Consider the following 24,169-nt stretch of genomic DNA (forward strand, 5'->3'; position numbering starts at 1 on the left):
AAAAGAAACTTAAACAATGAACTGAAAATTAGCACATAGTGGAAGAGAGCAGGGTGCTGTAAGCGCACCAGAGAAGGGGAGAAGCAAGGAGCTGATCTCCAGGCAGACTTTCAGCAAACAAAGGCTGGAAAGGCAGAAGGGCTGACAGTGGGCAGGTAATAAGCTGCTGCCTGAAATAGGGCAGGTAGCAGTCTACAAAGCTCATCTCCTGAGCCAGTGAGCAACATCCAAAGTCAAACAACACTGCAAAGTAAAAGATAATCAGCAAACCACCAGGGGGCCAGCTGATGGATCAATGACCTTGCCCCAGAGAAAGGGGGCAAGGCAAAGAAACAAGCCCCCAGTAAACTAGCACAGTGAAAACCCAACTCCAAACCAGGACAGTTGGCAGGCTACAGAGCTGATCTCTGGAACCTGAGGACAGAATGCAAACTTAAAACTGCCACAACTCACTTAAGGAGTTGCTGATCAAGCAGCTGCTTCTGAAAAAAAAGAAGGAAAAAAAAAAAACCAACTATCCAACCATCTGGCAAGACTACAACAGACCTTCGGCTTAAATACCAACACCAGAACTGGATGGTGGAGGAGTAACAACAGAATGTAAAGACTGAAATTCTACTGTTCTTGAACCTGGAATGTTTTTGTTTGTTTATTTTGTTTCCTGTTTGATTGTGTTTTTTGTTTATCTCTCTACATTGATATCTTTAGGTTTTTTGTTTTGTTCTGTTGGGAGTTTTTTTGTTGTTGTTAGTTTACAATTATGAATTACTTAATACTAAATTACCCCCAGACCAGGGACAGAAATAGCACACACACAATTAGCTACAAACCCAATACAGCCACAAAACAAAATTAAACCAAGGGAAAGAAAACAGGTGACTGAAACTACCAACTAGTCTATCAAGAACATAGTTGCAGAGTACCAAGTGGAGCAATGAGAAGACGTAAAAGGGATGGAAACGATTCTCCCCCCAAAAATACTTACATACAGGATTCAGAGGGAAATTAAGAAAATTGAAACCCAGTTACAGACTCCAACAAAACAAAGATAAACGATGCCAAGGAACAGAACAGTGCCCACAAGAAAATCCTTAAAAAAGAAATTCTGCAAGTAATCATTAAGAATTTCATGGAGCTGTTACTAGACATGGTCAACCAAACTGTACAACAGGCACTCAAGAAATTTCAAGACACCAAAAATAAAGAATACAAGAAGACACAGAAACAAATAAATGAACTCATAGGAGCCCTAAATAAAAACCGAAGTGAAACACAGAATGCTATAAAAAGAGAGATAAATGAATAAAAGAAGAAAATACACAATATTAAAGAGGAAGTGATCCATGATATGGAAAACCTCAGAAAAAAGAATGAAACAGAAATACAAAACATAATGGAAGGTCACTCCAGCAGACTAGAAAAAGCAGAAGACAGAATCTCAAAACTTGAAGTTAAATGGAAATTAAAGGAAAAACTGAAGAGCTATTAGTCAAACAATTCAAGACCTGTGAAAGGAATATGCAAGAAATCACCAACTCCAACCAAAAGACCAAACCTGAGAATCATGGGCATTGAAGAAGAAGAGGTGCAAGCAAAGGGATTCATAATATATTCAACAAAATAATAACAGAAAATTTCCCAAATCGAGAGAAAGCTATGCCCATTCAGGTACAGGAAGCCTCCAGGACACCAAACAGACTTAACAAAAATAGAGGTACCCCACGACATATTATCATTAAAACAACAAGCACAGAGAATAAAGAAAGAATATTGAAGGCCAAAAGAGAGACAAAACAAATAACATACAAGGTAAACCCATCAAAATCACAGCAGATTTCTCAATGGAAACCTTAAAAGCAAGGAGGGCATGGAGTAAGGTATTCTGGGCACTGAATGAAAAGAACTTCAACCCTAGGATACTCTACCCAGCAAAACTATCATTCAAAAAAGATGGAGCAATAAAAGTCTTCTATGATAAACAGAAACTAAAACAATACATGACCACCAAGCAATCACTACAAAAGATTCTTCAAGGAATTCTGCACACAGAAAAGGAAAGCAAACAAACCATGAGAGGACAGACAGTACCAAACCACAGGAGAAGAAAAGACAAGGAATCAGAGAGTAACATTAATTCAGCTCCACACAATCAAACCTTTAAACAACAAAGATAACTAAATGACAGGAATCACCACATACCTATCAATGTTAACACTGAATGATAATGGACTTAACTTCCCCATCAAAAGACACCATTTGGCAAACTGGATTAAAAAGGAAGATCCAACAATCTGTTGTTTACTGGAGACCCATCTCATTCACAGAAACAAGCACTGGCTTAGGGTGAAAGGCTGGAAGATTTACCAAGCCAATGGTCCCCCCAAACAGGAAGGAGTAGCAATACTTATCTTGGACAAAAAGACTTCAAACCCACATGGATCAAACAAGATAAAGAAGGACACTCCATACTAATAAAAGGGGAAATAGACCAAAAGGAAATAACAACTATCAACCTATATGCACCCAACATCAGTGCACCCAATTTCATCAAACATACTCTGAAGGACCTAAAAGCATATATAGACTCCAACACAGTGGAAGTGGGAGACTTTAATACCCCCACCACCAACAGATAGGTCATCCAAACAAAAAAATCAAGAAAGAAATTATAAAACTGAATCACACCAAAGATCAAATGGACCTAGCTGATGTATACAGAATATTTCATCCAACTTCCCCACAATATACATTCTTCTCAGCAGCCCATGGAATTTTCCCAAAATTGATCATATCTTAGGGAACAAAGCAAGCTTCAGCAAATATAAGAAAATAAATAATCCCATGCATTCTACCTGATCACAATGCATTAAAACTAGAACTGAACAAAAACAATAGTAGAACACATGCAAACAATTCAAAGCTGAGCAATACACTGCTCAATGATCAGTGAATCATCAATGAAATAAAAGAGGAAATTAAAAGGTTCCTGGAAGTTAAAGAAAATGAAAGCACAACCTACAAGAACCTATGGGACACAGCAAAGGCAGTCCAAAGAGGAAAGTTTATACCCATAGTGCATATATTAAAAGGACAAAAAGATCTCAAATCAATGACCTAATGTTACATCTCAAACTCCTAGAAAACAAGAACAAGCAAAACCCAAAACAAGGAGGAGGAGAGAAATAATAAAAATAGGGGCTGAAATTAATGAAATAGAAACAAAAAACCCCTACAAAGAATCAATGAAACAAAAAGCTGGTTCTTTGAAAAAATAAAGAAGATTGACAGACTTCTGGCAAACATTACTAAAAGAAGGAGAGAAAAAACCCAAAGGGGAGATAAGGACAAACACCATGGAAATCCAGGGAATCATCAGAGACTACTTTGAGAACCTATATTCCAATAAATTTGAAAATCTTGAAGAAATGGACAAATTTCTAGATATTTATGACCATCCAAAATTGAACCAAGAGGATAGTAATCACCTGAATAGATCTATAACACAAAATGAAATTGAAGCAACAATCAAGAGTCTCCCAAAAAAGAAAAGTCCAGGACCTGATAGATTCTCTGCTGAATTCTATCAGACCTTTAAAGGAGAACTGATACCAACCAAAACAACAACACACCAAAAAGATTATTCACCACGACCAAGTAGGCTTCATCCCAGGGAGGCAGGGGTGGTTCAACATATGAAAATCAATAAACGTAATTAACCACATTAACAGAAGCAAAGACAAAAAACACTTGATCACCTCAATAGATGCAGAAAAAGCCTTTGATAAGATCCAACACCATTTCATGGTAAAAGCTCTAAGAAAACTAGGAATAGAAGGAAAGTACCTCAACATTATAAAAGCTATATATGACAAACCTACAGCCAGCATTATACTTAATGGAGAAAAACTGAAACCATTCCCTCTAAAATCAGGAACCAGACAAGGATGCCCACTATCTCCACTCCTATTCAACATAGTACTAGAATTCCTAGCCAGAGCAATTAGACAAGAAGAAGGAATAAAAGGAATACAAATAGGTAAAGAAACTGTCAAAATATCCCTATTTGCAGATGACATGATCCTATACCTTAAAGACCCAAAAAACTCTACTCAGAAGCTTCTAGACATCATCAATAGCTATAGCAAGGTAGCAGGATATAAAATCAACATAGAAAAACCATTAGCATTTCTATACACTAACAATGAGCAAACTGAAAAAGAATGTATGAAAACAATTCCATTTACAATAGCCTCAAAAAAAAATCAAATACCCAGGTGTAAAACTAACAAAAGATGTGAAAGACCTCTATAAGGAAAACTATAAACTTCTGAAGAAAGAGATTAAGGAAGACTACAGAAAGTGGAGAGATCTCCCATGCTTATGGATTGGTAGAATCAACATAGTAAAAATGTCTAGACTCCCAAAAGTAATCTACATGTTTAATGCAATTCCCATCAAATTTCCAAGGACATTCATTAAAGAGATTGAAAAATCTACCGTGAAATTTATATGGAAACACAAAACGCCACGAATAGCCAAGGAAATACTCAGTGAAAAGAACAAAGATGGAGGTATCACGATACCTGACTTCAAACTATATTACAAAGCAATAACAATAAAAACAGCATGGTACTGGCACAAAAACAGACATGAAGACCAGTGGAACAGAATAGAGGACCCAGATATGAAGCCACACAACTATAACCAACTTGTCTTTGACAAAGGAGCTAAAAATATATGATGGAGAAATAGCAGACTCTTCAACAAAAACTGCTGGGAAAACTGGTTAGCAGTCTGCAAAAAACTGAAACTAGATCCATATACCAATATTAATTCAATTAATTACCAATATTAATTCAATTCAATTACCAATATTAATTCAAAATGGATCAAGGATCTTAATATCAGACCACAAACTCTAAAGTTGATACAGGAAAGAGTAGGAAATACTCTGGAGTTAATAGGTGTAGGTAAGAAGATTCTCAACGAAACCCCAGCAGCACAGCAACTAAGAGATAGCATAGATAAATGGGACCACATAAAGCTAAAAAGCTTCTGTTCATCAAAAGAAATGGTCTCTAAACTGAAGAGAACACCCAAAGAGTGGGAGAAAATATTTGCCAGCTACACATCAGACAAAGGACTGATAACCAGAATATATAGGAACTTAAAAAACTAAATTCTCCTAAAACTAATGAACCAATAAAGAAATGGGCAAGTGAACTAAACAGAAGTTTCTCAAAAGAAGAAATTCAAATGGCCAAAAGACACATGAAAAAATGCTCACCATCTCTAGCAATAAAGGAAATGCAAATTAAAACCACACTAAGATTCCACCTCACCCCTGTTAGAATAGCCATCATCAAAAACACCACCAACAACAGGTGTTGGCGAGGATGCGGGGGAAAAAGGAACCCTCTTACACTGTTGGTGGGAATGTAAACTAGTACAACCACTCTGGAAAAAAATTTGGAGGCTTCTTAAAAATCTAAACATAGACCTGCCATATGATTCAGCAATACCACTCCTGGGGATATACCCAAAGGAATGCAATTCAGGTTACTCCAGAGGCACCTGCACACCCATGTTTATTGCGGCACTATTCACAATAGCCAAGTTATGGAAACAGCCAAGATGCCCCACCACTGACAAATGGATTAAGAAAATGTGGTATACACAGTGGAATTTTATGCAGCCATGAAGAAGAATGAAATGTTATCATTCGCTGGTAAATGGATGGAATTGGAGAACATCATTCTGAGTGAGGTTAGCCTGGCGCAAAAGACCAAAAATCGTATGTTCTCCCTCATATGTGGACATTAGATCAAAGGCAAACACAACAATGGGATTGGACTTTGAGCACATGATAAAAGTGAGAGCACACAAGGGAGGGGTGAGGATAGGTAAGACACCTAAAAAATTAGCTAGCATTTGTTGCCCTTAACGCAGAGAAACTAAAGCAGATACCTTAAAAGCAACTGAGGCCAATAGGAAAAGGGGACCAGGAACTAGAGAAAAGGTGAGATCAAAAAGAATTAACCTAGAAGGTAACACACACACACAGGAAATCAATGTGAGTCAATGCCCTGTATAGCTATCCTTATCTCAACCAGAAAAACCCTTGTTCCTTCCTATTATTGCTTATATTCTCTCTACAACAAAATTAGCGATAAGGGCAAAATAGTTTCTGCTGGGTATTGAGGGGGTGGGGGGGAGAGGGAGGGGGTGGAGTGGGTGGTAAGGGAGGGGGTGGGGGCAGGGGGGAGAAATGACCCAACCCTTGTATGCACATATGAATAATAAAAGAAAAAAAAAAGAACATAAATAAATAAATAAGTAAAAAGGCTGTGTATAGAAAAAAAAAAAAAAGAAAAATCTACCTTAAAGTTCATTTGGAAACACAAGAGACCACGAATAGCCAAGGCAATACTCAGCAAAAAGAGCAATGCTGGAAGTATCACAATACCTGAGTTCAAACCATATTACAAAGCAATTGCAATAAAAACAGCATGGTACTGGCACAAAAACAGACATGAAAACCAGTGGAACAGAATAGTGGACCCAGATATGAATCCACACAGCTATGCCCACCTTATTTTTAACAAAGGCGCCAAAAACATACAATGGAGAATAGATAGCCTCTTCAACAAATGTTGCTGGGAAAAGTGGTTATCTGTCTACAAAACCTGAAACTAGATCCATGTTTATCACCCTATACTTGTATCAACTCAATATGAATCAAGGACCTTAATATCAGACCTGAAACTCTGAAGTTAGTACAGGAAAGAGCAGGGATTCCTCTGGAAGCAATAGGTGAAGGCAAGGACTTCCTCAATAGAACCCCAGCAGCTCAGCAACTAAGAGAAAGGATGGACAAATGGGACTTCAGAAAATTAAAAAGCTTCTGTATGACAGAAGAAATGGTCTCTAAACTGAAGAGACCACCCACAGAGTGGAAGAAAATATTTACCAGCTATACAGCAGACAGAGGACGGATAACCAGAATATACAGGCAGCTCAAAAAACTAAATGCTCCCCAAATCAATGAACCAATAAGTAGGCAGCTGAACTAAACAGAACTTTCAAAAGAAGAAATTCAAATGGCCAAAAAGACATGAGAAAATGCTCACCATCTCTGGCCAAAAAGGAAATGCAAATCAAAACCACACTAAGATTCCACCTAACGCCTATTAGAGTAGTTATCATCAAAAACACAACCAACAACTTGTGTTGGAGAGGATGTGGGGAAAAAGGAACCCTTATACATTGCTGCTGGGAATGCAAGCTAGTGCAACCACTCTGGAAAACAATATGAAGGCTTCTTGAAAAATCTAAACATAGATCTGCCATATGATCCAGCAATCCCACTCCTAGGGATATACCCAAAGGAATGCGACTCAGGTTACTCCAGAGGCACCTGCACATCCATGTTTATTGGAGCGCTATTCACAATAGCCAAGTTATAGAAACAACCAAGATGCCCTATTACAGACTAATGGATTAAGAAAATGTAGTATTATACATAATGGAGTTTTACTCAGCCATGAAGTAGAATGAAAGCTTATAATTCTCAAGTGAATGGATGGAACTCATCCTGAGTGAGGTTAGCCAGGCTCAGCAGACCAAAAATTGCATGTTCTGCCTCATATGAGGTCTTTAGATTTAGGGCAAAAGCAGTAATTTTGTTGGACTTTGGTCACACACTAAGGGCAGAGCACATACGGGAGTAATGGGGAAAGGTAGGAAACCCCAAACTTGAAAGTGTTTGATGTCCCCACTGCAGAGGAGCTAATACAGCAACCTTAAAAAGACAGAGGTCAATATGGGAAGGTGACCAGGGAGTAGTGAAGAGGTCAGGTAGAGATGAATCAATTTGGGTTGTAGTACACTTATGCATGGAAGAAATGCTAGGAATCTCTCTGTATAGCTGCCCTTATCTCAACTAGCAAAAACACTTTGTCTTTTTTATTATTGCTTATGTTTACTCTTCAACAAAATTGGAGAAAAGGGCAGAACAGGCTCTGCCTAGAAGCGAGGGGTTGGGGGGGACAGGTTGGGAGCAGGGGGTAGCGAGGAGAAATGACCCAAACAATGTATACACATAGGAATAAATGAATAAAGAAAAGAAAAAACAATTTGAAAGAAAAACAAACATGAAGTAGAAACTGAACGGTCGATAAGGGGAGGGGAAAGTTACCACAGAAAAACTTGTGGGGTTTTAAGAACCAAATATGACTGTTGAAAGCCAAATTGCTCCATTCTGTTGAATTCAGGGAACTTAAAATATAGTTGAAAGACTATTTAGCTAGGGGTGAGAATATAACATGGCTATTATTGGATTTTATATATTTAAAACCAAATAGTGAGGTATCTCACTTTTCCTGCTATTTTAAACAAACAAGAGTTTGAATTCAGTATCAGGACTGTTCAGCTGCCAACATGGAAAGGGATCATTAGACTCAGTTAAGTATCATTGATAAAAGAGAAATTACCAGTGTAAAAATTGCTAAACATCAATGCCTTAGATAATACACAAAGTTAAAATTAAGCAAATGAGACTACCTCATCATGAGATTTTTACAATCATAATAAACATGCAGAGCTGGAGTGTAGCATGTACTTGGCATATGCCATTCCTGGGTTCAATCCCCATTACCACAAAGGGGGAAAATGCAGAATTGGGAACTAAGATGAACTAAAAACAACTGTAATTTAGTAAGAAATAAACAAAATAAATTATTTAAATGTTGAAGGGCCCACAAACACTAAAGAAGGAAAGATAACTAATACAAAAATAAACAGTAGGAGGCAAATTAAAGGGAGGAGTAAAGAGGCCATGGGAAAAGCAGAAGGTCTCAGAGAAACAGGGGTCTTTCGATCAGAAAGTTTTATGTCCTTATTAGTACCCTGGATCAATGTGATTCACTTATTTTCTCATTTGGGCCACAACCTTTATTTTAATTTATGCTATTTTATTTACTGAGAATTTAAAGAGTGTACTGAATTTGGCCATATGATTTTGTACTGGCATCTTTTGTAGTCTGTGACCAACAACTTTTTCATCTTTATTCATACAAAAGGTAAACCAATAAAATCTCTGCCAATTGTGAAGTAATTTAATTTGCCCTCATCCCAGAAATTCTAAGAATCTCTAGAGCTTTGAGAATATCTCCTTCATAGGCCCTGACTTAAATGAACTCCCGGACATTTCTTTTGTAAAAAAAAAAGTTTGTCCTCCATAGCACCTTTCAGTTAGCTGGGTCCATAACAGGAAATATGTGATTCAAGAATAACCAAAGAGAACTATATTGTACTACATATTACATACACACACACACACACACACTTCCCCTCCTCCTCCTCTCCTCTCTTCCTTACTCTGGTGTACCCAGAGGACAGTTAAGGTGTATTTTGTATACCATCCTCAGATGGCTGAAAGCCACAGTTTCCTATCTGACCCTTTACCTTTCCCCATAAGAACCCTTATTCAGAACCTGACCTTCAAGACTTTAGCCTTTAAACTGTGGGACTGCCTGGCTTTGACTCCATCTTCCCACACTTACTAAGCACTGTGTTATGTAAAGTGGCATTTCTAATGCCAACATTTCAAAATGTTAGTGACTCTTTTTAAATCCTCTCAGGTGATGGCTTTGATTCAACTAATTACTATGGTTTCCCTATTTTTTTTTAGAAAAGGAAGCCATTCAAGACTCTGACTCTATCTTATACCTCATGCCCACAATGTCACCTTTTAAGAAAAAGCATGTATTATTAAAAGTAAAGAAACATGTTGGTGTTCTTCACTTTGGACCCTCCTAGTGAGAGTCCCGGGCTTGCTGCCTTTGGCCACGCCCCTCACCACCCCTGCAATCCACTCTTCCAGCTGCTCAGCCCTTTCCCAGTTCCTGGGGTTGTTCCTAAATCCCATTAATCTGGTCAGAGCGCATTTATGACCAGCACATCCATTAATCAGTGACACAGAAATTGCTGGCACACAACCCTCCTCACATTCTCTGCTGCATGCAACCTAATGTACATCTTCCCAGAACTTCTGTTCCAATTATAGTCCACCCTCCAAAAGTTCAACTGCTTTTCTGGCATTCTCTGCAGCTCTTCTCAACACACTTAAGAAGAAAAAAGCCTCAACAAACTGCTCTAAAGGGGACAATGTAAAGTCAAAATGACTGGATTTTGACAGCTCCATGCACCATTTCCATTAAATAACGTTGGCTCTCAGTTACCTACAAATGATAAGGTAATATCATAGGGAACCCAAGCCCCAGTCAAATGTCTTAAGAAGTACACAAACTTCTTGTCCTGAATCAAAACACATTTGTAGAGTAACTGTAAGTACATACCCCTATTTATCTTATTGGTGACCGTTGTACTACACTTCGCTTTTATATAAATGATCTAAGTTCACTGTATTGTCCCAAGAAACACATAAGGTTTTTTTGTTTTGTTTTGTTTTAAGAAAAAGAATACCACTGCTTCCACAAGCCTTACAGAGACATAAGAAATGCTTTGGGCAGAAGTAAATAACATGCTAACAATCTGAAGATCCCTAACCATGAGGGCTAGAATAAGACAGTGACAGAGAGAATCTATTTTTTAAATCCAAACATTCTTCTCACCACCCTTTAAGGAGGCTGTGTTTAGGGGAGAGGACATGTGATACCAGTAATGCTCATGAACACTGACAAAAGTCTGGTTAGTTGAATCAACCTTGGAAAACATATATTACTAACAAAGACCATGCAGACCAAACCTTAGAAACCCTGAGACGGGTAACAATGTTTTCCACACAAAACAATCTGTCACTTTTGTCTCAGGCATCATTCAGGACTGAGGGCATAATTTTTTTGCAGGGGGGCTGCTATTTTAGACAGGGTCTCTGTAAGTAGCTCATATGGGCTTCAAACTCACTATCCTCATGCCTCAGGCTCCCAAGTTCTGGAATTGCAAACATGTACCACCACACCCAACTCCAAAAGGGCATAATTTTAAGGTGATTTTACCCCAGAGGAAAACACTCTACAACCCCACCAAGAAAACAGGAATGCTAAAACTAATGAAAGAAGACCAAATGGTAAATAACTCAGAAGGGACCCCAAAAGACAAGGAACTATGTAGCAAGTGGTCATCCAGCTTCCTAATCTGATCTGGGGCTGACATACAATTCCTAAAAACACTGTCATTCCTAAGCACTATACAAATCCTTGAATGTGATTTTGGACTTCCTAAGACTCATCCATACTAAATGCCAAGTTCTATTGCTTACCTGGCCGTGCAAGCCGTATGAGAGAGATGTACACGTCATGGCAGTCTCTTTCCTGTGGTATGATGAGCTGTATTATCTGAAAGTTCTTGCAGCGAATGAGCAGAGGACAGCCAGTAGCAGTTGTTGCCTGTTTTTCAATGGTGGAGATCTGACTGTGGAGAATCTAGAACCAGAAGTTTAATTTGGATACACTAAGCATGAGTAACAACTACAACAAGGACTACCAGGTCTCCCTGTGTCACACAGATAAATAAGAAACAACCCAAGCTTTGGCAAGCTCAACACCTGCACTCAGGTAACAAGAAATGAGAGGTTCCAATTGCCTAATCAGTAACTTTAGTTTTCAATACTAAGTTTTCTGATATCCAGAATAATCACTCTGAAGCAAACTATTCAGCATAAATTTGAACAATTTCAGGTAAGGGAACATTTTGGTACTTAAATGTTTAATGCACTTAATAGCTAAAATTAAATAAGGTCATGGGAAGTTAGTAAAATAAACTTGAGCAATCAACAAAAGTTAAGAGATTGCTCCGCTGGGAGGTGCCACCATGCTCCTTAATTCCAGACGGAATGCTCAAAGTCAACAGCATTGCATTGGGATTATTGTTTTCTAAGATGTTGGTGGTCAGGCAGGCTGCAGAAGAAAAGATTTATTTTATTTTTAAATTTTTATTAATATCATTTTCAATGGACAAATCATAATTATATATATTAATAAGGTAGATGTGATGTTTCGATACATGTAAACAACGTAGAATGATTAAATCAAGATAAATAAGATAAGTATCACCTTTTTTATCATTTTTTATAGTGAGACATCTGAAATTTACTCTTACTTACTTTGAAATATAGGAAACATTATTATTGGCTATAGTACCTTGCTGTGTAATAGATCTCCAAACCTATTCTTCCTGTCTATATGAAACTTTGTGCACTTTGATCAACAATTTCCCATTCCCTTCCTCTTCACCCCAGCTCCAACTTTCTAGCAACCATCATTAGACTCTCCTGTTCAAGTACTAGCCAGGCCCAACCCTGCTTAGCTTCCAAAATCAGACATCCATCACTCTACTCTATAAGGAAGATATTTGTCTGAAAACAATCCTGCTAAAGTGTATCTCTCTGGTATTTCAGAAAGATCTATGCCCAGTCCTCAAGAACAGCTCTTCATTCTTTAAGTTCCCTTCCACTAAAGAGTGCCTGTTACCTTCTGCCAAAAACATAACCCTATTCATGGAATACAGGAAAGGGAAAATCTACAATTTGGCATTCTGGTTCTGGTCATAATGTCATAGTTAGGTTGCTGTATGAAGTAACAAATATTTAATGATTTCATTATTAAGTAGCAGAAACACCTGATGATGGGACTCATCTCTAGCTTTCCTTTCTTTTTTTTAAATTATCAGAAAAGGAGAGACAACATAATAAAATGACAGTGGCACATTATAGGATCCTGCAAATAATGTATATAGCAAATCAATATGAAATATACGAAAATGTCAAATTGATAGCTATGACATGAAGCACTTGTATCTATCTTCAGGCTATTTCCAGGTCTATAATTGATAATGCCCTAATAATTAGTATTTAGAATAAATAAGCAGATCAGGTAGCTATGACTATACAGCAAAGGCAAGGCCTATATTCTAGCACTAGTCCCCTGAACACCTGGGCACCAACAGCCCACTCACCTTACCCTGAGGACAAATAAAAGAACAGAGTCAAAATATACTTCAAATAATGGAAGACATGGAAAGCCAAAAAATAAGGAAAGTATACATACCCATGTTTCTTTTCTTGTATCAGGTACATTTTCCACAAAGATGACATGAGTGGCCGTCAGATACAAAGTACCCAGGGCTGCTTTTTTAGAAGACACTCGATCTACCAAACGGACATTTTCAACCTGGAGAAAACAGTTTCATGAAAAGAGTTTTTTGATAAAGCAAAAGAGCCATACAAAAATAGTACATAAACTCGTACTTGGTCTAAAATATAATTTTTGAGAATCCCCCCAATAATAAAAACCAAAATATACCCCTTAATTAGACCTCAGAACATGACAATGTGTATCAAAAAACAAGAGTTGAGCAATTGCTAAAATGTATGTACCACAAAAGATTTATATAGACCCTATTTTTTCTTTGAGTTTTAAAAGGCTGGTGATTTTACTTCATTGCAATTATATAGAAATTCTAACTTAAGGCAGAAAGTATACACATTCAAACTCTGAATTCACAGAATGACAATGTAGGAATTACATTCTACATGAAAAGCAAATGGCACTTTTCCCATGTGTTTCCAAAGTTGTAGAAATAGCTTTATGATTGTTTGCTTTCATATAAATTTGTAGGAAATGCAAAGATACATGTGGAAAAAAATTAGAGAAATTTATAAATAAAGAAATCCTACCAAGTTCAGATCTTCACAATCACTTATAATAAAATTTTTCTAATGAACAGAATTCTCATCCCTGATCTAAAATCCATACTGTTAGAAGACATGTCTGGAAACAATTTTGATCAAGCATTCATCTATTTTTTGTAGAGCAACGTGAAGGATATGTGTGCCAGGACCACACCGACATGAAAAGCAATGGAAAAGAGACAGCCTTCACAGGGCATGTGGACAGTGCAACCCAGTGACTTCTATCATAAACAGAGCCACTTTACCAACTGAATTAACTGTAGTTATGAGTACAAAAAAGCTCTCAACAAATTACTTATTATTTAAAACAAATACAGCTATACCTTGTTACAGAAGTACAGATTTAATAGTACATCAACTTTCATTATTTTTGTTTAATAACAAAAGTTTTAAATATAATCATTTTCCTCCACATAAATCTTTGACTGCATCTGTGAGTTCTGTTCATAGTATTCTTACTCTTCCTGCTTTCTAAAAACTCTGTAATTGCAGCTTTATTATTTTTCAGTTCCCACACGGCTGGATTATTATTTTATTTAAAATTTTGTTATTAAACATTCTATTTTGAAGTAAGAGATATATTATGAAAGAGAGCTGTAGAAGGAGAAAAATAAGGGGATAAGCTATTTTTAGAACATTTCTTTGGGAAAAAAATAATTTGCATGTTAAAATGGCCTATACTAAGTTAAGCATTAAATCCAGGGTCAATATACCAGCTAACAATATGTAAAATACAAATACTACAAGTAGTTTTCTCTGCTCTTGGGACTAGTGAAACAGAACTTTATTGGGAGAATATATTGAATATAAAATACTATTTCTGGGGAAAGATATTCAATATGGGTTATTCTCCTTACAGAAGTGAAAGGGGTTATACCACCGAAATTATTTTTAGAAAACCCCAGTGGAACAGAATAAGGTACACAGATGTTGGTAGATTGGAATACTTAGTGAGATTTTTCCAAATCTTTTTGTTAACTTTGGATGCTGGTACAGGAAAATTAAATTTCAAAATTTGGCAATAGTTCTTGTAGGTCCCAAAGCTGTCAAAAGCAATTTTGAAGCTACAAGGGAAAATAAATAAATGAAAAGCCTACAAGGGAAACACCACAGCATTATTTCCCAGTGATATGTAAAAACAAAAGAAGTGAATAATAAAAATTAAAATTCAGTTATCTGAAAAACAGTATGACAGACAGCAGTGTTCGCAGCCAATTCATGGTGGGTATAATAAACCCACCTTATTCACAGATTTATTATATGAGGTTTTGATCAAGCACGGTCAAAACAATAAACAAATTTTAAAAATCAAAAGAAATTTCCACACATGCATTACACAGCTCAGGTGATGCAGACAAGAAGCTCAGTCAGTCCTGCGTTATCTTCAGTTGTGTTTAAATCACTGTGTGATCTACTGAGCGTTTCTCTGCCCTTCATTCTGTGAAAATCTACCTCCCAAAAAGCAAACGGAGGACCAAAAGCAAGTTAAAATTTAATGTGCTTAACTTAACTGATCAAGTGAAAGTGTGAGATTTGTTGAAAGGCAGCATGTCTTAAGCAGAAGTTGGGCAGTGTTGTGGGAAAAACGAATCAAGCATCCACAGTATTCAAGAGCATGAAACAAGATCTAGTCTTTTGGTGAGCAGTATGAATGTGTACAATAATCATCTTGTAAGAGTAATGCAGCCTACTCCACGCAGTTTCAAGCATGGATGCTTACACCTACTGTAAGCACGGTATAGGTAAATTTGAGTAATTTTAGAGTAATGAACTCTATGCATCTTGAACATTCACAGTTTTTGCTAAGAGATTTCCTTGAAACCATAAACCCGCAGATATCAAGGGCCTACCATACTAAGATAGCTAGAGAGTTCCTAAAGTCCCACTGGTTCATTAACTGTGCCTCATTGTTCAAATAACTTAAGTCTTCCTTACCCGCACACATAAGAAGCTACACAGTGCAACAGGGCCTCACACTTGTAGAGATAAGACTGGGGAAACCACTCATTTCTTGAGACAAAATTATTGCAACTCATCTGCTTATTGCTGTGAACTGCTTAAGGTACACTAGGTGCTCATGTTGTAGAGATAGCATTTAATCTATGCAAAGGATATTGTGCACTATTATTAATTCTTGCTTATACATTTTCTCATGCTAACATTTCTGAAAATGAAATATATCCATCATATAATTAATGGGATAAGACATCACCATGTCATTTAATTGCACTGCTTTCTTCTTCCTCTGTAGGACATAAAATCGTGCTGCCTCTCACAATCGCTGGTGACTTAGGTTTACTAAAATGCAGTAAACTTACAGTCTATGGCATATAAATAACATTTGAAGCCATGGGACTGAAAAATGGAAGCTAGGAAGAGCATGGATAGTGAGAAGAGGTCTGAGGAAATTCAATGTTCACAAGTCTCGGGAAGAGGAGTAATCTGAAAGCACAGCAGGCCATGATGAGTGATTTTGCCATGGAAGGTGGGAGCAGAGGAAATATTTTAAGAGAGAGGGAGTGTTTGTTTCAAATGCTCTCTAAGATGGAGTAAGAAAAGAACTGCAAATTGCCCACTGCTGTCAGTAACATGGAAGACACCGGTGCCTTAGCAGGAATGGGTCTGGGAACACAAGACTCAGAAGCCATTGGCTGGAACTCACATGCAAAGGTTTCAGTCCAAGCAGAAGTGAAGTTGTGACTGGGCAGAAGGCGGAGGAAAGCCTGACCACTCAAACCCCACCCCAGAGCCATACAAGGCCAGAGTATGTTAAAAGCTTTTCAGGAGTAGAGGGCAGATCAAGACATTTTAAAGAAGCCTATTAGCATTACCAACAGCACATCTGCACTTGTTATACACACAGGAAATAAACAGACTCCATTAGAAGGAATTTGTGAGGAATACATTTTAAAGGATTAGGAAAAGGAGATGAGGATCATTGGGTAAGCATTTGTTCATCTTGCTTATTCAAAAATCTTTTCCAATCCAACAAGTTTCTTGGCTTTTAAAACTGCTCTTTTAAGGCAAAATAGGAATATCTATATCCTTCTCTACATTTAAATAGCACAATAGAACAATAATGAAATGAACAATATTAGCTTATCATTTCAAATTCCTTCCCCTGAATAAAGCATGTGAATATTGAGCTGGTGGCATCTAAGGAACAGGATGATGGAGGTAAGAAGGGGCACGTGTAGTTTCCTATTTTTTGGTATAAATTTTTTTGAACCACTTAGCATTTTAATTATGTGAATATATTTTTTAATTTTAAAATTGGTCTTTTTAAAAATTATGAACAATGGGGCTGAGGGTGTAGATCACTGGTAAAGCACCTGCAGGTTGTAGGTTTGATTCCCTACAAAAAAAAAGAACAGAAAGAAGCAACCAAGAAAGAAAGAAAGATGGATGTACTGACTTATTTAATGTTAAAAGATTCGGGAATATAGAAGGAAGAAAATCACCCCCAGAATTATAATCCAAATACCAGCACTGTTTATCTTTTAGTATATTATAGATAATATCTATACCTCCTTTTAAGTGCTCTTTCTTTTTTTAATTAGGTAGTGAAGGAAATAATCCCTAGGGATAGGGTAGATAAGTGTAATCTAATCTATCTTCAGTCAACTGCTTTATTTACCCTCCCTTTGCACAAATCATCCAGACAGCTGTCTATATACAAGAAAAACCTTGATGGTTTTGGACAGTGGAGTATAAGTAAGGAAGAGGCAGGTTCCATGCCTAGCTGTGCCATGGGACAGAGCAATGTACAAATGGATGGTGGAACTATCTACAATATGAACTCAGAAGAGCTAACCATGAAAATCCAAGTCCCCATATGGGATTAGGCAGAAATTCTCCATAGAGCTTTGTACTTTCAAAGGGAAGAGAACAGGGGTGTTCAAAATAACTCTATCAACATCTCATCGATCAGCCAGACCAAGTTGTCATTTGGTTTTTTATAAATTACCAAAGTAACAACCAATAGTATAAAAAATAACAAATATTTTAAGGTAGGCTCTTATCCTTATGCCATGCATAGTACATTACTTTGCATCTCTGACATCAATTAATCTCCACAATAAACTTATGAGTTGGGTTTTGACATAATTAAAGTCCTGTTTAGAGATTTGGCAAATGTCTTCAGGTTATTCAGGGTACTAGTAGCAAGGTTCAGCCTGAAGCTAAGGTATATCTACCTCCAAAACCCAAGCTCTTCATCCATCATGGCTGTGGGCACTTGGAAATACCTTTGAAGTCATTCTAGTACTGCTTCTCAAAATCAGTATAATGTTAAAAATCAGTTAACATTTTTAAAGCAATTTTATACATGAAATGCAATTTCTGAAAACAGAATGTTTTAAGACAAAATTATACTGTAAAAATATATTTGCAAACCACTATCAGGGTAATACTCTTACAGGTAAAACCAAAGACAGAAGCTTGCGCATAGAAGAGCTCAAATGTTGGCACAAACAGACTTGCAGGAGTCCCAGAACTAATAAAAGAGAGGGCACTAAACATCTGGCTCCATTCAATAAAATACCTATGGATAGCAGTGTGCTATGTTCTGAGAAGAAAAACAAATGGATGAATATTTTAAGATAAAGTCACTGTATACCATCAAGAATCTTACAGATACTATAGAAAAGACTCTGCCCCAGTTTAATATCCGTTTTTACCTATGTGTAAACAGGTAAAACAGAGGGGAGAAAAGGTTTCATCAGCTTTTCTAGGCCAAGGCTTAAAAGCCTCAGTCAAAAGGTAGGGCAGCACTGCCAGGTCTGAAACAGGAAACCCTGGCTAAGGAACACAAGCCCTTCTTTGCCCTTCCCTTGTTGCCTGGGAGTCAGGAGGATCTTATAAATCCTGACTGAGAGACAGAGCCTCTCTTCAGCAATTCTCATAGTGCCACCTTCTAATTTCAACCTTAATAGAATCCAGGCCTCTACTTTCTACCCTGCAAGTCAAATAATGGGTTGCTGAACATTTTGGGTTCTAGAATCATCTCAGACAGTTTAGGTAAGCAAAGCTGCTCTGCAGGATGAGGAATTTACAGAGCAGAGTGGAGTTACCATTCATTAAAGAGGGCAGAAGAAAATCCAAAGGCACTAGCCACAAATTGTTCTTGGGGCAAAGACCAAGTCCTTGGGCCACATAAATTAGGTTGAAGGTCAATGTCAATCATCTGGGGGAAGAGATCCAGAGATTATTGAACAGGGAGAAATCAAAATGTCTGCAGCAGCCAAAACCTAAGACAAGTTTATGTTCTAATCTAAGAAAAGCAGCTAGATAAATAGTTTGTCATGCTAAATTTGGTATCATGACATTTTCTGACTCTACCAATGTGAAAAGAAAAGTATTTGCAAGTCAAGAGGTTTGGGCTCTGGTTCTGGTTCTGGTTTTGAAATTGAACTGTTGGGCATAGGCAGTTTAGTCTCTGAGTTTTGGCTTTGTAAAGCATCTAGGGGGTCTCTCACGTCTCCTTCCATTCCATTCTGCAGCTGACTCAAAGTTATTCAGAGACTACCTAGAAGGCCACAAAACATCAACTGTGAAAACACAACAGTGATTCAATATGAAAAGCCCCAGAAATTTAGCTGGGCCAACAGGAACATGGCTGGCCAACAGAACCCAAGTGCTTTAAGGGAAAGAAAAGGAAGCCCCAGCTTCCACAAGGATGCATTTGGTCCAGAGGCTGCATTAACACTAAACCCAAAGGGAGCAATGTGCAGACCAAGCACAGCTCACCAGCCCCCTAGCCTGGGGGAGAAGCTGCTGGGCCCCAGCTCTTTTCAGTCACCTTGTTCCCATTCCCAGTCTTAAACTCATCTCTTGCTTTTTGCTTCTTTTAGAGTTAGGAAATGATTGGCTACGTATCCTAGAGCATTTGTAAGATATCCTGAGTTATTTCTACCTCTAATAATTAAGTTCCACTTGGTTTAAGTCTGAATTAATAAAGTGTCTTATTGTAATATTAAAAATAAAGCTCTTTGGTTGACTTTCTTTAAAAAAAATGACAGACTAAATCTCTTTTTCAGTATCATGTTCAATCTAATGCCATAAAAATGTAAGATAAAACAAAGGAAAACATTCTTGAAAATATATATATGTATATCAGAATGCCAACTTGATTTTCTGAAAGCAAAACATTTTAAAATCTATCTATTTTGCCATCTACCTATTTTTTGTTTGTTTGCAGTCTTTCAGGTTGATATTCAGGCTGCCTAGCATTTAGACCAATATACTTACCAAATGCCTGCCCCACTGGTCAAAAAGTACCTGAGTGACAAGAACGACTGCTGCAGAAACCAATGTTGAGATCCTAATAGTAACCAGAACATAAAAGTATAGGCAGAGCACATTTTTCTTATACTTTTCTTCAGTTGTGAACAGAATATGTCACATGAGCCATAAAATGTGAATGTATACAACACAAAAAAGTGTGTGTTGATAATGAAGCTTAAAATACAAAACAGCTAACGTAGTTCTCTTATAATAATTAGTATTGATTAGGAGAAAGTGGTCAGGGCTCAGATCAGTGGCTGTAAGCAGTACTCATACCAATACTCAGGCCAGCTAGGAGGAAAGGACAATATGAACAAGTCGGTGCAGCTGCTCTGAAACCCAGGAACCTGGTCTGGCAGCTTTTCAGAAAAGGGCACCTACCTATACAGGGTGGGAGGAATCTCCCAGGAAGGGGAGGTGTGCCTAGACAGGGTGGATGACCACAGGTGTGGATGCTGTTTTGCCTGTAAGCAGTGCCTACCCCCCTTTTTCTCCACTTATCTGACTGCTGGTGCCAATCAGGGTACTTTAGGACTAATTTTTTCAGAAAAGTTGATGGGAAGGAAGGCAGCAGAATTGTGGCAGATCTCTTTTAACTTTACCCTGCAACAGAGGGAACAAGAGGAGGAAAGATAATAATAATGACCTTACCATTTACTGAACAAATGCTGAGTGTAGGATACAATACCAGGTGCTGTCCACATGCTAATGCTAACCTTAGTGCAGAGACAGACACAGTGACCCCCATTTCACAGATGATAAAACAGAATCCCATGAAGAGAAAATGGATTGCCCCTGGCCTCACCGGTAGAAAGTGGTTGAGTACAGTTGCAAACCAAAAGTGTCCATGTCCCTAGACCTCTCCCATTCTTTCCCTCTTGAGCACAGGCCTGATACTATCAATTAGGGAAAAGCACCATGGATCGAAATTCTATCCTCCATTTTCCTTGAAATTTCAATAAGAGACTAACATGTTTAACAAGTAAAACCTCTGAAGAAAGCTAAAAAATTGAAAATTTGGTGTCAAGTAGCTTAGTTGGCCATTTTATCCCCTGCCTGCTCTCTCCATCTTGTCTGGAGGGGCAACCCCCATTATAAGCCTGAAGAGCCTGATTTGTCTGGTGGTCCCAGGATAAGCTGGCCAATGCCTTGAGGTATACACCAATGTGTTTCACATCATAAAGTGTGATGACCTCTTGCAGCTTGGAGGAGTCATTTCAGGACTCTTCTAACCAGTCTTGCATTAATTATACAAATGTCTACCTAATCAGAAATTCCAAAGTGGTTTTGCTTATGTCAGGCATCCCTGTCACATAATAGGTGCTGAAATACTTCAAGTTAGACTCTAGAGCTCCAAAATAATGAATGACCCCATCTATGTGCAATGAATATGAGAGGGGGTGGACACTATATCTCAGTAATTCTTAACAAATAGTAATTATCATTAAGTGAATTCATAACAGACTTCTGAGTTTTCCTTCTTAGTCCTGTTGAATGCTCGCCTCACATCCCATGCAGCTATAGAGTATGTCTGAAAGATGGACTACTCAATTACAGTTAGCAGAGTACTATGACATGCAAGAAGAAAAGCTAAAGCAAAACAAATTCTTCAGACCATTCAGAATTGCTATAATCTCTTATAATTACAGAAAAAAATGTATTCAATTTTTCCAATTTAAAAAGGAAGAACTTTTTCCCCTTCTATGCAAAGTTTCTTAAATAAAGGAGGAGAGGGTGGGCAGCCATGAAGCTTTAGGAGTTTTCTAATCCAGTCTTTTGATAGAGAAATCAGGAACATCAATCCTTTCCCCAAAAGGCATATTTAATCTGTTTAAAACTATAAAACCAATGAAGTAATTTCCCAGGACCATTTCATTCAAAGGTCAGAGATTAGGGAAAAACTAACGGAAGGACAAAAATCACAGAGCACAGTCCAAGAAAATATATGACATGTAACCAAAAGAAACAGAGATTCTGTCCATCATGAAATCCATAAAGACCTTCAATATAACAGAGAAAAATGTTACCAGGATACTGAAGATGTATGAAAAGAATCCTATTTCAAGCTGTCTAAAACATAATTATTGTAGTCAAATGTAATACAAATCAAGCTACCTATAGAAAAACCATATGAAAATTAGACAGCTGATGCCTATCTGGTCAAGTTCTTTTAATTTAATTAGCTATGTTAATTTGCAGAGTGCCTATTCTGTGCCAGGGACTCAAACTATTTATCAAAAGGTCCTAACTAGTAAAACAGATTATCTGACTTCATCTCTGTCTTTCCAGACCCTTCTAGAAGAAGTCTCAACTTCACATGGCTTAAGCCAATACTGGACCATATGTCTATAAAGGTCAGTGGCAGGATTAGCTTCAGACTGGCTCAAAACCCTCAGATCCTCCCCTCCACCTCCTGTCTGCACTCTCTGCTGGACCTCAGCTCTCTGGTCTGGATGGCTCCAGCAACCCCAGCCTTATCAACTATCACATGCATGGCTGCTCCCCAGGCAGCCTAAGCAAAGTCTCATTGCATTTCACTGGGTCACATGTTGATGATGAAACCAGACAGTGTGGTCGCATGACACAATTTGGGTGGACAATCCAGCAATACATGACACACCCAAAACATACAGACTGAGCAAACCTCTTCAGAGGGAGCCACAACAATCACCAGTATCCTAGATGTCCCTGACTATTCTCCAAAAACATATTGATATAACAAATCTGTACTTGTGAAGATAACCGTTTATTTTCTTTCCTCCTCTATCACGAGCTGTTTAGCTCAAATCTTCAACCTTACCTCTCTGAGCACCAACTTCCCTTTGGATAGAGTCATATTCAGCCAGGTTAACTGAAGTAGGAGGGTTTAGATTTGGAAACACCAAGACCCACTTTAAAATAGACTCATAATCCAATGGGTTTAGATAGAAACAGGGAAGATACTGGCAGAAAAATTCATTACAATAATTTTGATACAGTTTTCAAAACTAAGAGGGAAAGGCTAGATGGGTACATTCAGACTACTGTTATGCTATTAATACAAAATGACAGCAAAAATGAATTGAAATCTTGGAATTGTATTGTATATTAGAATGATTTTTAATGTATCAGCTTTCAAAGTAAATAAGCTACATACTTCTCAGTTTGCTTGAACACTTAAGTCCTTCCTCCATATGGGAATTAGAGTACTTGTTACATATGCTTCAAAAGCTTTTTGAGCCACTTAGAAACCCCCAATATAAAGACTATGTGGAAAATAGAGATTTTGAGAAACTTGCTTTTTAAAGAAGTAAAAAATACCAATCGACCTTCTTACATAAAGATTCTTTTGCTAAACTTAAGTCAAGATAAAGAAAATAATGATAATTTGGATAGACTTCAGTGCCTATAGATGGGCAGTTTGCTGTTCTATCCACTTACACATTTGTTAAGATGGTAGATTGACTGACATTTAACTCAATTTTAAAAATCCTCTGAGGGGAATAACGAAGCTAAAATAGTTAGTGACACAGAGCCATAGTTGCTTCAGAAGTAAGAGTGCTGGAAATTCTTGGAAAAGGCAGACAGAAGAAAAGGGAGCCCATTTTGGCTTAGGGGAAGCTATAAGCATGATGCCAGAAGCCAACTCTCATAAATAAAAAGCTACACACTTGAGAGTTTTGCACAGGGCCCATATAATTTATTTTGGTAGGATGACCCTGGATGTGTAGACTTAAAGGAACATGCGCTGCTGAACAAAAGAACAGTCCCAGGATTTATTTCAACACTACCTTAAAATAACCTCAACCAAAAATACCACTTTCAACAAGTACAAGTAAGTGAAAAAGAGGAAGAGAGATGTTAAGGAGAATAAATTAAGAACAGATGCTGAGCCCAACGTAACTCAAAGAATCAACGTATGGTCTGACTTATTAAAGATAGCTGAGTTAAGAAAAATAAAATCATTTAAAAAATAAAGTGGTATTGAGAGAAAAAGATCTTGTATTGAAGCAATACAGAAAGTCAAGGGCTCATTTTGTGATATTGGAGATGATTTTCCTCTAAAAGCATCCTAAAATTTCAAAAATGCTTCTGAGTTTGACATGTTTTTGACAAAAGCACTAATAGCAAAGGACTAAATTATCTACTTATATAGCTCTTTGGGAACTACAGGAGAACATTTTTCCAAGGCCA

General features: G+C 37.5%; 1 protein-coding gene across 2 annotated transcripts in view; it reads right to left on the minus strand.

Moving 5' to 3' along the window:
* Positions 1–24,169, minus strand: part of Mtmr7 (myotubularin related protein 7) — a 98,029-nt gene that overhangs the window by 58,032 nt on the left and 15,828 nt on the right. For both annotated transcript variants that reach the window (XM_074054739.1, XM_074054738.1), the window contains exons 2-3: positions 13,068–13,190; positions 11,282–11,444 (exon numbers count right to left, since the gene is read on the minus strand). In XM_074054739.1, coding sequence (XP_073910840.1) covers positions 11,282–11,444; positions 13,068–13,190 — 286 coding nt within the window. The remainder of the gene's footprint in view (positions 1–11,281; positions 11,445–13,067; positions 13,191–24,169) is intronic.

Source organism: Castor canadensis, chromosome 14 (genome assembly GCF_047511655.1).
Source record: "Castor canadensis chromosome 14, mCasCan1.hap1v2, whole genome shotgun sequence".
Classification (NCBI taxonomy): domain Eukaryota; kingdom Metazoa; phylum Chordata; class Mammalia; order Rodentia; family Castoridae; genus Castor; species Castor canadensis.